The 14619-nt window shown below is 36.4% G+C and overlaps 1 protein-coding gene across 8 annotated transcripts in view; it reads left to right on the top strand.

Annotated features, from left to right (window-relative positions):
* YAP1 (Yes1 associated transcriptional regulator) overlaps positions 1–14619 on the top strand; it is a 96995-nt gene that overhangs the window by 57171 nt on the left and 25205 nt on the right. For 4 of the 8 annotated variants that reach the window (XM_074916614.1, XM_074916601.1, XM_074916610.1 and 1 more), the window contains exon 4: positions 5330–5443. The exons of the other annotated variants lie outside the window; for them this stretch is intronic. In XM_074916614.1, coding sequence (XP_074772715.1) covers positions 5330–5443 — 114 coding nt within the window. The remainder of the gene's footprint in view (positions 1–5329; positions 5444–14619) is intronic. 8 annotated transcript variants of the gene reach the window in all.

The raw sequence follows: 14619 nt of genomic DNA, 5'->3' as shown, positions 1-14619 counted from the left end.
AAGATAAACCTATTGTCTTTTCTGGATAAATAGGATAAGTGGAGCTCAGGGAAAATGGGAAGAAAGCAAAACTAGAAGGTGTAGTAAAGGTGAAGGCAAGTCAAAAGAATGTTTAAAAAAAAACCCAGGGAAGATGTAGTTTAGTATGAGGTTGAGATTTTTTTTTTTTTGTGGTTTTTCTTAAGAAATCCCACCTCTTGAGGCAGCTAAGACTGAATGAGAATCCAGGTATGTTGCTGCAAATTACGTTTCTTTAAGGAATAGGCATCTGAACCGTCTTCATCTATTCCTGGCATGATTTTGTGAATTTTATATGTGTTAGTTAGCATACGTCCTTCACAGGAGGGCATCAGTATGTGAAAATTGAGAAATTTTTTTCCCCTTCTTTTGGTTCTTTGATAATTTTTGTCTCAGTGTTGCTGAACTGCACTTGATACATGTAATCAGCTAAGATGTTTTGGGCCATATACATGCAGAGAAACACAGTGCTTTTCTAGATGGCATTTGTTGGTTAAACTTCTGTGAAATAGGATTGCACCTTCACAGCAGTAATGGAAAGAAAACAAGCCTGTTACTTCTAAATATGCAACGTGTATAAAACTTAGTCTTGACTGTTCTGATTCTGTGTGTGTTTCTAACAATTTTTTCCCTAAAGGTATTACAGGATAAACGTATGTTCTTCTGTCTTGATTTAAAAAAAAAAAAAAAAAAAAAAGTAGTAATAGTATGTTGTACTTCTGAGGATCCTCTCCTATACATTTCTTACTGAGGTAAAGTTATAAATTTGAAAGTAAACAGTGCCTGTCCTACAATTACAGTTGATATAACAGATGGGATAGTAATTGTGTTTATATACTCCCATTCTTCAGATACTTTTTCTTCCTGAATCATACTTGACAGCACTGCTTACTTTAGCCTCTTCTGCTTGCACAGAGACATTAGATTATCAGCTTTGGAGCAGATTACCTGTCTTTTGTTCTCTTTTGACTTCCATCTTACATTGCAGTTTTGAATTGGACTTCCTGGTGAAAGTTTGTAGACCTAGTGTAATTCCATTGCCTCTTAGGGTAAGGCTGTAGTGCCATGATAAAGGTTGGTAGGAAAATGGACACTCGAATTCCTAACTCTTGAGGGTTTTTTCCCCCCTTGGGGGGATGGGAGGGTAGGGAGAAATATGCCAATAACTAACACAAGTTGTAGCTCTTGCCTTAGGTTCTTGCTCACTTCAGTTGCAGATTTCTCTTCTGTGTAACCAGTCATACCACAAATTCTGCTTTGTGTACAGTCAACACTACATATGATCTGTTGTGAAACTCGAGTTTCTAAGTATCTGCATGACAGTAATGTTCATTACTTTCTTCATCTGCAAAAAATACCCCCTTTTTAATAGTGTCCTTTTGTAAGTTTTACTGATTTAACAGAATGAAGGTGGACTTTGATGTAATTTTTAAAAGTTTTAGAATCACAATGACGGTGTTTAAAGGGACAAATTTCAACTTTCACAAAGAAAGATTAGGAAGGTTCTTGGAGATGAGTGTTTGTATTAGTTGAAGGTGATTCCTGCGGTTGAACATAGGGGTTCCAGTTCCCTGGGTTGTCCATGCATATTCTTTTAATATCTAGATACAGATGCCCTCTAATATACATTAACATTTTTGTAAAATACTTCTTTATTTATTTTACAGTTAAATATCAGAAACTGTAAGGACTTACAAAGTAAATCTTGCATCCCAACATATCTTGAATCTACTACATTTTTGCTTTGTTACTCTTCTGTTGCTCTCATTCTGCCAGCAGCAAGCTTTGCTTTGCGTTCAAGACTCGTGATTCATGGCAAAAATGGTATATTGAGAAAGCAAAAACTCACAAAAAATGGAGACATGCACCAAATAGAGACATGCACACAGACTTTTGAAATTACATGTATTTATGTTAAGTTACACCATTATGAAAATATTTAGTTACAGAGGTATGCCTTACCAGTATTTCTGTAAGGATGGCTCACATTTGGAAATTGGAATCTAATTTTTCGATAACCTTGTCTTTAAAACTACCGTGGTAAATGGTGAGTTCCCTAGACCTGTGCAGATAATTTCACAGAATTGTAAGTTTATGGTTGTGATTGTATTCAGTTGACCTAGGAGGCACCAAACAGAACTAGTAGGAAGGAGACTATGCCACAGGGATATTAGTGGTGCTAAATGTTTACAAAGGCTCAAGGGGGGACTGGACAAGTACTTGAAAGATAAATCCTTTGGCACCTAGTAAATTGACAGAATCTGGCTCAAGAAATCACCTGAGGTACTTGAAGGCCAAATGGCTTCATAGCCACTATGTTTTTTGGGTTTATATATGTATTCAGTGCTTTATTTAAAAGTTTATAGAGTGTGACAGTCACTAGGCGGGCTGCTTTCAGCAACAAGATCTGTCCATCACACCAGGCTAGGTGCCTGGGCTAAATGGATTTTTGGTTAGACCCAGCATGGCTGTTTTTTTACATCATGGGCTGCCATAACTATGGAAAGAGCAGCAATATAGAGCTTATATAACTCAAGTCACTTATAAGCTAATGCTGGGAATTCTGTTCATATTGGGCCTTTTAGGGGAAGAGGGACATATAATTACACAGGAAATTTCCTAGGTGCTCTGAGTGAATGTGTCTGCTATTCTTCACCGTGGATTTCCATTTTCTTTCATTACTTGCCTCTAACACAGAGTTTATCAGCCAGCCAGTTACAAAACCAGACTTGACAGTCTTCTGGTTTCATATCTGCTCACAAAACCAAATAGGAATTACATACAGAAAGCAGTACTAATCAGTTTTTGAACTACCATTTCAACACGTAGAGATGACAGCACAAACATGAGAGCAGTTTACTGCCCAAGGACGAAAGCAACATCATGATTAATGCCGAAAGTTTCTAGAGAGAAAAGTTCTGTTTCTGCAGCCATTGATGGCACTTAGCAAGGAAGACTTGGTGCTATGACAGCCAGGTGAGCAGATGGACCTTTCCTGTCCTGTCTACAGCTGTGCATTTTATTTAGTCAGAGAACCTTGCCCATGTTTGTCTCTAGTAATCTAGTACTCATCAGATCACTGAATCTCATAAGCAGTATTGTTCCAGCAGGTAGGTGGACTGATCAGCTCCTGGCATCCTGCTTCAAAGACATTTTGTTCTTACTTACTACAAAGAAACATGCTGGACCAGTACATACTTTAGTCAATGTTCAGCAAGACTGACACCCCAAAGCTAGTTTTGTTTTTCCTGGAGCCAGCTGGGATTTTGACTTTGCAGTTCAAAAGAGAATTTCTTGCTGGGTTTGATCTCTGAGGGATATGTGGCTTAGAAGGACTCTTGAAGAGAATGGTAGCAAGAAGGTCTGCCCATATAGGTAGCACGTTGGCTTGGCAGTCAAGGAACATTTTTGGTCGTCTTTGACTTCTACACTTGGATGATGTGGGAATTGTCGCTGTGCTTCCATGCCCCAGTTTTATAAAATAAAATCTTGCTGTTCAACTGGCTGGTCTGTTTTGCAGTCTTGTCACTCTTTCTTGCCTGTTCTGTTCATTAGTCTCTGATAAAAGCTGAGGTACTCTTATAGGCAGCATTTAAAGCTTGTGACTCTTAAGGATGGGAAGGAAATGTCCAACAGTTAGAACACTGTTTTTCCTCACTCAAAAACCTGTAGCTCTAATGGTGGAGTAGCGAGGTTGCCACAGAAAGGCATAGTTTTCTGAGCCACAATGAAAGAGTTTAAATTAGAAATGTAATTTGCAGGAGATCATCAAAGACCGCAGTAAGAAATTCTTGTCCTGTTTATGCCTTGGGATATTACTGGAATGCAATCGAATGATTATTTTACTCTTTTTTACATTTCTCCAAGAACATCTTTTGAGAACAAATCTGTCCTTCCCCCCACTCTCTCCTCTCAGCTTTAGACAATGAATTCTTCAACAGAAACATGGCGTTAGGACAAAATGACAGGCAAAGAGCTAATGTAGTTTGAACATGGATGTAGTATGTGCTTTAGGCATTTATCAGATATACACACATTTTTGTGTGTATATCTGAATCTCATGTTTGAAATTATGATGTTTGTGCATGCTTACAGAATGGCCTATTAGTTCAAGTCTTAACAGCCAAATGTCTTTTCCTAGTGTATTACACTGAGGAAGAGTGGAAGGAGGGGTTGAAATATGATTGGTTCCTGCAGCAAGTCTTGTTCTAATTTCTTTTACATTCCTAACATTTGTAGTGATCTTTTGCTATATTATCTTAGGGTTGTACTTAAATCTGAAGAAATACAGGCAAGATCCTCCTGTATCTAATTTAAATAATTTTGAAAGTACATTTCTATGTGAGTATAAGAATTAAAAAAACATACATTTGTAAAGCACCTACTAGATAAGATGGGATAAATGTAACTTTAAGAATAGTTTTCAGTCTAAGCAAAATACAGATTAATGTACATGATCATATAGAGATGAGAATGAGTGGTTTATGATCTGTATAGCGATGAAAGGTGGTTTTTGCAAAACCTATTTGGAACATAAAGGAAACACACCTCAGGACTCTGCGTTCAGACATTAGCTAAGGTCTCCAGAACACCATCACCTCCCTTCCTTATACCATTTCCTAAATGTAAGTTTCCCTGCCTGTGCCTTCCTGCTCATAGAGGCGTAGCACTGCTGTTTGTAGCACTGTGTCTCTACGTCTACTCCTGGTGTTTTCTTACCTTCGCTTATTCATTGCTTGTTTGCCTCCCGTTCTTCAGGTTCGTGTTTGTGCTTGCTTAAGCCTTTAATGCTTTCACAGGAAGTTATGGTATGAGGTAAAGGGAGAATGAGTTGTGTTACTTTTTTTAAATGTTTGTGAAAGACAGAGGAATATTTCAGGATCTCATCAGTGTTACCTTGTTGCTGCTGCTGGCCCTTGATCCCTAGATGAACTTGCTGATGAGAGGTAGAATATCTCTGTGCTTATACTTTTTCCTGGTGCTCATGCTGGTTTCATTCTGGCAGGCTTGACTTATTGCTGGTTTTGTACTATAATGCTATAGCAAAAGGGAGCATCAAAAGCATATGAAAGGATGCAAACAAGTTATAAAATCAAACTCCAAATCCTCAATCAAATTGATAGAAGTGTTTTCTGTTCTTTGATTTCCCACCCACCACTTCTTTGCCCTAATCCCAGAAATGTTAGACATGAGCTTGAAACTATTCTGTTTCATGTACTGTTATATATGTAAAATGTTGGAATTTTTTTTAGATCAATTTCAGCTGGAGCAAACAAGAGCCCGCCATCAACTCCTTCCTTCTATATTGCAGGCCCACTCCCCGATGGATGGGAACAAGCTATGACCCAGGATGGAGAAATTTACTACATAAACCATAAGAACAAGACCACATCTTGGCTAGACCCAAGGCTTGACCCACGCTTTGGTAAAAGTTCATCTCACTTCAGAATTTTTGATTCGCTTCAGTTCACTCAGCTTTAATTTTGCAGACATATTTTGAAAACTTTTTATAGTACAATTAAAATATAACTTAATTTGATTTATAGAGACCTTATTTAAATCATTATTTTTAAAAATATTAGCATATATCCTTTAGGAGTGTATGTCACCAAAGCTTCTAATGCTAGGGGTTGGTATTTTGCCATGTGATCCTTGCAGTTCCCAGAATTGGTGGCATTCAGAAATTACTTACCTAGAGACAGTTTCAGCCAAGTTCACTCTTCCCTTTAAAATTACAAAACTTTACCGCAGAAAAATCTTTTAATTCCCAAACAAATATTTACTTTCCTTTGTGCTATCTTAAAGGGGGCACTGTCAAATAATATTTTATGATGTTTAAATACACTTGAAACATATACCAGCTTATAATTCCAGCTTGTCACAGTGATGATCATGACAAAACTTTCTGTTTAAAACAATGTGGAGAGAAATGTTTAGTTTTGTTGTTTCTACTTTAATAATCTTTTTATGGGGTGAAGACTATGTAATACTGGAAATAGAAACTTAAATTAGGGACCACAAGGTCTAGATGTAAAAATTTAACAAAATAGAACCAGTAACTCATTTTTTGTAATGTTTTTGGTCTATATGAGGAGCAGAGCTGCAAACATTTCAATACAATTTTGGCACTGATGACTATGAATAGTGATATCATATACTATTAAGAGACTCTGAACTAGTTTCTTAGATTGTCCAAGTGATTGTTCTGATATGTTTAAGGTGATATTACAACTTCAATTTTTGTATAAAGCCATGACCTGTGTTTGTAAGCTTTATTGGCTGTATTAATTTGCCCTTGATTTGTTTTCCCAGTAACTTACTATTTTCAACTCCTTTGGATTTTAGTTATTTTTCCAGAGCCGTGGAAAAAACAGTAGGGGTAAAAAAAAGAAGAGATCATTGTGGTTTTCAGGCTTTAGTTTTGGACTTGGTGCAACTAAATGAAAACAGTGTGCAGATCACTGAGTAGGTCAGGCTGAGGGGATACAAAGCCTTTGAAGCTTTACAGGGGTTGACCTAACAACAACTGTGGGCCCCTTTTGGGAGAGGCATTAACTCCATGAATGCCATATAAACACAGAGCTGCAAAACTCAACAGTCAGTGTCCTGTTTTGTTTTTCTGAAATGGCTGTTAGAAATTTCAACATTTTTGGTTTGTAGGCTTGAGTGCTTACTTTAAACATCCGTTTGCTCTTACTGCTCTCTCAAACACCAGATTGTCACACTTTGTTTATAAACTGCTCATGAGTTTGTAGACAGGTTGAACCACTGTGCAACTTGAGCCCAAAGGTGGGGCGTATACTGAAGGTTGTCAACTTGGCAAATGTCCATGCTGGCTTTAACACCAGCCGGAGTTGCAGACCTGCTTGTGTGTTGCAAGAGGAGTGTGTGGGTAATTTGCAACTTCACAACTACTTACTATGTGAATAAGGCTGAAAAGGAAGCCGTGATTTTGAAAATCAGTGTTGCCTTTTGCAGTTAAAAGAGGCAGGTCAATTATATTTACTTAAATAATCTTGCAGGGTATGTATTTTTATTTTCTTTGTATTACTTTATAGTTTCCAATGATGAGCAGGAATTAAAAAGCAGTGTGAAAAATGCTTTAATTGACAGAGGTTGTGAGTGAGATGAATCTTGTTTCTCAGAAATATTTTGTACTGCTGTAAATAGTATGGTCTAACTGTAAAGGCAAAAGATACTTGTCTTGTGCATACTGAGATTCCATCAAACGTCAAGACTGTGCAGTTAAACTGAAAGAAGTTAGAAATGTCCAAAAGACTGCATAAGGGTTTCTTGCTGCATAGCTTCCCTTTTTGGGCCCACTGCGTATGTGTATCCCAGACAGGCTTGAGTACATGCCAAGGCTCTTTATTTTGTGGTCGGACTTTTAATCTGTTCCAGACCTTTTCAGTCAAAGAGCTCAAGTGTAACTGAAAGGGGCAGGAAAGGGAAAAAAAAGCATGTGGGCTCTTCTGATCTAGAGTGATGGCAAATAGAGACAAGCTGCTAGCTGCTGTTGAGCTTGAAGGAGTTTTCCTTGAAATCTTACGCATTGTATTGTGGTTTATGTTTTTACCATTTGAGCCAAGAAAATACAAAATCTTATTCCTGTTGCTTTCTCACTTGTTGACCTCCTTAAGTCACTCCAGTAAAGAAGAAAAAAATCTATTTGACAGAACTTACTGAGCCTTGCATTTATTTATCATGTGGAGATCCTCAACAAATATGTGCTGTGACCCTAAATAGCATGTGAATGACTCAGAAGTTTACCTTTCTGTGCTTAATATAGGTTGAAAATCCTGTTGGGTTTTTTCCCCCCAACATTCACCATACTCTTTTGTATCCCTGTGCTTTAATATAAAGGCTTGGTTTTCACTGTTTTTTGACTACTAACACTCTTGGAAGCAATCCTAGGTGAATTCATCTTTGTAATGTTGAAGCTTTTGATTATTACAATGATACTAATGTTGATTGAAAATGAAGGAGAAATTAATTTCTTCCTTGATACTGCCACTTTCACCAATCTGAAGAACTATTGAAAACAACAGAGCTATTGAATGGTATGTGCAAACATACTCTTCTGTTCCAGTATTCAGAAACAAAAGGTTTGAAGAGTCTTTGCCCTTATTGCTTCTGAATTCCCAGCTTCCAGGGAGACAGCCCTTCTGTCTCTGTATGTTCCTCATCAGATGGAAGCTTTGCATTCATCTTTGTTTTTTCCAGAAGGTATGCATATACCTCTTTTTTTTGTTTGTTTTTGGGGGTTTTGTATTGTATTGGTTTTTAAAATAGTGCTGGGAATTTTCCATTAATCTGACTAGAAAAGAGAGAGAAAGGAGGATCAGTTTGAAGAAACTGTTTTAGGTGGACATACATACTGACTGACTTGGTAGGGGAAATTTGGGTATTGCATTCATGCTTTTAAACAGAAAATAAATGATGCAGTTAATACGGATTCTTGTAGCAGGCTTTTAAGACTAATGTATCACATAAGAATCCCTGTCAGAATACCCAGCTGTGGAGTAGGCAGCGTCTAAAACCTGACTGCTCCAAGTGAAAGACAAGAACTTTGTTCCAAGACTCAGATCAAACATCTTTGAAGTGGGCTTGAGGTCTTCAGCTACACCACTTAAACAGCAGTGAAGTCTTGTTGTGGCTCAGATGTTGCTCCTCCATGTCTACATATTTGACTTTAGAACACACTTCCATTAGGAGAATTCACAAACTTTTAATATCTTGGAAATAACTAAGTATGAAAGGAGGGTCTTCTCATGTCAAGCACAGGCAATCATAAAAGATGACCTGGATCAAAGGAATGGGGATGGGAGGGGGAGGTCCTTAGGCCTGTGTCAGCAGGATCATCATCTAGTGAAGCATCTGGTACAAACATGCTGTCCTACCTTCTTAGACAAACAGGCCTTTGCAGGCCTTGTAGTAAGGGGCTTCAAATTACATTTTTTCTTTTTTTAGAAGGTTATTTCTTTAAGGTAACTGGACTATCAGGTTGATCTTGTGTTTTGGACTGTTTTATCTTTTACTAGCTTCTGTAATTGTCCATTGGTCATTCTTCACAGATCCTACTGTTTTTCTTAAGCCTTTGAGATAAGTTAATATGTTTTCTTGATAGTCAAAGAATGTCTTGATAGGAAACAGGTCAGCTATGCATTCTGAGTTGCTGGAGTGGGTGAAGTAGAAAAACATCTGATTTTTCTATAAAATTAAATTTCCTAGAACCAGTTGAAGTTTGGAATCGTTCAACTTTATTGCTACAAGTTTCCAAGAATTGGCTTTTGCATCAAATACCATTAAAGGGATTTTTAACTGCTATTTAAGTTTGAATATGATAGGACTTGTTTTTGAAATGCAACTTAAAACAATTTGCCTACTAAGGATACATGATTTGTTAAATTCAAAGATGGGACAGTGGACTTAAAGTGTGAAAATACCAGAAACTTGCAGTCAATTCCTTGTGTGATTAATAGAAGTCTTGTGTTTAAACAGTAGTACGCATTAGAGTACTCAGTTCCTGCAGACAGATTTGTCTGGAGTAAAGCAAGATACTGTTTTGGTTTTCTTGATATTTTATTTCAGACTTCAGTTTTATAGATTTATTACTAGTGATCATACCAGTGTTACACATGCCCAGTCTTTTTTCTTCTGTTCTTTCAAATGTTGGAGCTGCCATATGGGGTATAAAGCACAAGTCGTGACCTCAGATTATTACCATGACTTTATTTTTATCTCTCCCACTTAGAGATTATGTTAATGTTTTTTGAAGTTCTGTATGAATTTTGGATGAGAAGGAGGGTAAGACTGTTTAATATCATTATGGAAAGTACCATAGGGACTCTGTGTACAGTAGCTGCTTGAACTACACAAGTAGGAAATGGAATAAAAGTGATAATAAGAGTCGGAATATAGAGGATACACGTCAGAATTTTCTGCGTCCTTTTTTTGTAATGTAAGAACATTACACCTTTCAAATAATGAAAAGGACTGGTTCAGAAATACTGAAGTAAAATACACCTACAGATTTCCTTGAAACATGTATTTATCATTTACATTTAAAAAACCCCAAACCAAATCACACAACAAATTTGAAATGCCCTTAAAAGCTTAAACTTTGGAGCATCGGCTAATTTTTAAGTATCAGAAATTAAAGTATTTCATAGTGTGGCCTTCTTATCCCTTACCTGTCTAGCACTTTGCTTAAGATGTGTTCCTTCAATTTAGTTTGTAGGAGCCTTGCCAGAGGCAGATTTGTGGACAAGATAGAACTAAAACCCTAGATTGGAAAACTTTAGGCCTTTTTTCTGGTCAAAAAAAAGCTCAGACCATATATCTGGTCACAGTGGCATTCCAGATTTTTTAAGTTCCAGATCTGCCTTCCATTTTTGAGCAAAAGCAGAGCATGGGTCGTAGTTGGTTTTGATCTGCAAATGCAATGGCATATCCTCTTTACATGCTCTCTAAAACAAAGTGGATTTGCCTCATCTGAGAGGTCTGGTTAGTTTTTTCACCTCCCTGTCTCTAGTTTTGCAGAAGAACAATTGGAGATCACTTAGGATGGGGAAAAGACTTCTCTGTTTCGATGTGTCAGAGAATGTGTACAGATGGAGCATCATCAGTTTTCAGTGAACCAGTGACTTGTGTAAAAGTGAGCTTGCTGTGAATCTGCAAAGGCACGTGAAATTTCACTGGTAGTCATCCTTCTGGAAAAGGGGATACTGCACTTATGGTAGTGACAATAAATGCTTATAAATTGTTCATCGTGTCAGAAAGTGAAATCGTGTTTTGTTCAAAAGCAGGATGTATTTGGACCCTTTTTACTTAAAAGTTCACTGAAGAAAACGTTAAATCTGTTCACAAGTGTTGTGTAAGGATGCAGTTATCTACGTTATGTAGAATATTTGTATACTAATAAAAAGGGGGGAAAAATGCTTTTATTAAGGATTTGTCAGGGCAGTAAGTTTATGTAAGTTTATACCTGGTTTACATTTTGTTGTTTTCAGAATAATTTAATGCTGTTTGAGAAAGATTCATTGGTAAAGGTGTCTTTATGCCAGTAAAAATAATGCATAATTCCAGTGTTGCACTAGAACAGCTGTGACAGTGGAAGAAAACTAACTGCAATCCTAATAGGGCCAATTTTCTCCACCATATCCTTCTAACACTGCAGTTTGCATGTCTCTGTTAATAAGCATACTACGTTAAAAATTTAAGGTGCATCTTTTTGGACACATCATTCATTATCTGTGATCTAAATACATATATACACACACAATAATTATATACTCTATATCTAATCATATATAATCTAAAATGCTAAGAAGCGTCAGCTTTTTTCTTCCTTGATTTCAATCATGTTGAAACATGATGTCAGTCTCTTATATACAGAAAACAATTTTGCTGCGTTTCTTGACAGTATACTGTTGATTTTTATTTTTTAATTTACAGTTGGTTTTACTGTATTTTGTAATTCCTGTTTAATAATTTTTATGGGTTTATGACAGAGATTTAAAAAAAGATGCAGATGTACCACATGCATATACACAGGGTTTGTTCCCCTCAAATAAATGGAAGGAAACCTGCATTTTAAAAAAAAGTTTTCATATTATAAGAAACTATACAAAAGCTTGTCTTTTGGCCTAATTAACCCAGTAAGTATTATGTATTAATTAAGCAGTGAAACTGTTTGCAGCTAATACCCTTGTGTAGACTCTTTGCTGATTAAACTTTGGTCTAAAATATGACTAGTTTTGATTAAATACATTTTGCCAGATATGCAGTGGACAGACATGGGGCCTTGATGAGCTCAGAGTCCTGCACTTTCTGTAGTCTTTAGTGTTTCATATATACAGTTTAAACATAGATGATATTAGTTGAAGTTTCCTCATAATCTGTCTGATACAGTGTGTCCTACATAGTTCTCCTATAGTATTGGTACTTACACCATCAGTTCCATTCTGTATGAAGATTTAAAAAGAAAGTCAAATATTTTAAAAATTGTTTAGACTTCCAAAATTAAAATTGATTTCTTTTTAAAGCATGGAAAATGTTTGGTTTTATATGCATGCACTGAGCAGAAGTTTCTTACAGATACTTACGTTACTGCTGAATGTCATTTATATTTGCTTTTCTGGCTGGCCAGAAGATTTCAGTTCTTCTGAAACTGGCATGCATTGAGTGAAATTGCTTTACCAATATCGCTGCTGACTTCTATGGGGAAAAAAGTTAGATCCATTTTATTCCAGTTTAGTTTCTACTGCGTTAAAGAGTCTGTCTGTGGATACTGTAGAGTCCTAGTGGTGGTCAATCAATCCAGCTGTTGCATCTCTGAATTTTAGGATACAGAAAGACTTATGGAAACAATGGAAGCTTGATCAAAGGAAACAACTGTTTAAACTAGTATTTTCGTAGCATATATCTTGTTTTAACCAGGTCCAACTCGGGAGCATTTGAATATTTCTTTTTTACCTAAGACACTTAAGATTTATTTGTACACTTAATACAGCAAAATGAGCCAAAATGAGAACAGTTTCAGGTTTCCCTCTTACTCTAAGATCCAGGATTCTCAGATTAATTGGAGACTGAAAACAATGAAGTGTTTTATTGTTCTAATTTTTAGGTTTTATAACAGCAGCGTTATGGAACTAGAACTGGGATTTCCTTAAAGTAATATAGCAATGCATTATAAAGAATGCAGTCCAGAAACATGGCTTGTATCCTGATTAAACAACAAATTGTTGTACCAAGTCTCTCTAAAAAAGCCAACAAGTGGAACAAGTTTTTATTACTTCTGAGATTCATTCTTTCAAATCCTGCTGGTTATTTTTTTTTTCTTCACAGATCTTTTCAATTTAGTCAATGAGGATTTTTGCCTTTGTTGCAGTGCTGCAAACTAGCACCATTCAAAACCTGGCCATAGTCAAAAACGATGCACAAAAACTGTCTAGTTTTCAAGTGAAGCTGAAGGGAACAAGTACTGTTTTTTCATTGCCCTCAGCGAAAACATTCGTTGATTCTTACTATTAAGAACAGTAAGTTATAGTATGCACAGATCCTGAGCTTTTTTGTTGTTGTTTGTTCAAATACATAATGTTAAATTTGCAGATTAAAATTAGTTTTAGATTTGAAGGGTGAAATGATAACTATAAAAGAAAAGCCATCAGACATTCAGTGGTGTCTGTTAATCATTAAGGGTGCTCTACAACAATCTTTGCATGCAATTCTGCATAGGAGAAGTGTACTGTGTTACTGCAAACTGTTAGTGCCCTGGGAGGTGTGATTTAAATTGGCATAGGATCTTGGGAGAGTATTAGCCTTTTATGTTGTTAACAATCTCCTGGCTTTTTCTCTCTAGCACCAATGACTGATAATTGATTCTCTCTCGGTTTGGTTTTGGTTTGGGGTTTTGTGGGGTGGGGGGAAGTCCATTAAGGATATAGACAGCAGTCTAAACTTTTTTCAGTAACTGTCAAGTGTTATCTGCTACAGTACAGAACAGACATTCTGCTGTTCGGTTTGGACAGTAGAACATTTAATGTATAACATGCGAAGACCACTGATTCTGTGTTCTCAAAACCATATTGCAGCTATTACAACTGACTGTATTCTGCAGATTGTGAAGCTAAGCTATATTATAGGATGGCAAGGTCTTTTTTATTGTTTTAAATTACTCGTGTTTTTTAACTTGTCTGCCCCTCCTCCTCCTCCCTCAAATCCCCCTTTTCTAGAAACAAAGACTTGTTTGTTCCTTCTCTGCCTGTGAGGTCTTTGCAGTCTCTGCTGTGTGGGTGCAGAGCCCCTTATTTAAATACTTTCCATAGCCATGGAAGGTAAGGAACAGGATGTATTAGAAAAGTGATGTCCTAACTCTAATAGATAGATGAGGCTCTTTGAATTCAAAGTACTTAAAAAGAGCTTTGTGTGTCAGGATGATCACAAGCCCATGAGGTAAGGAAAAAATAAAATGTGCTTGTCTGAGATCACATTGATAAACATATTCTTTAGAGTACAGATTTCTGTGGTCATGCTCTTCAGTAAGTAATGGAGAATAGAGAATTAAAAAGAAAAAAAAGCAACAAAAAAAGAACCTGCACAAAACAATCCAAAAAAAACAAAACAAAACAAAAACAAACAAAAAAAAAACCCAACCCAAACTTTAAAACCCTCTGGTTTTTCCTGTCACATGAAACAAGATGTGTTTTCCCTCTTTTCGCTAAATATTGTGGTGGAAATTATAGAAAATTATATTCTTCTTTCTGTTTCCCTTCAAGATAGTGCACTTGTGTAATCAGTCAAGGTGGCTGAAAATCATTCAGTGTTATTACTGTTGGTTTTTCCCACTGGTTCTTCATTTGTGTATGTTAAGTCACTAAAATTCAGTTAATGGTATTTTCTTTTAATGTCCAAACTTTTAGTTTAATTTCACAGGTAAAAGTAGTTCTCTTACATGAAAAACATCTCCATGGTCTGTTCTGAGGACAGTTTAAAATCTGGTCAATTTGAAGTCTTTTGCACTTGCATTCTTGAAATAATAAAATACTCAGAAAAATTCTTTTAATGGATACGTGAATAAGAATTTAGAAACTAGATTTT

This window comes from Athene noctua, chromosome 1, assembly GCF_965140245.1.
Source record: "Athene noctua chromosome 1, bAthNoc1.hap1.1, whole genome shotgun sequence".
In the NCBI taxonomy this organism is placed as follows: Eukaryota; Metazoa; Chordata; class Aves; order Strigiformes; family Strigidae; genus Athene; species Athene noctua.
The sequence above is the reverse complement of the archived record's forward strand: the minus strand, read 5'-3'. Positions and strand labels throughout refer to the sequence as shown.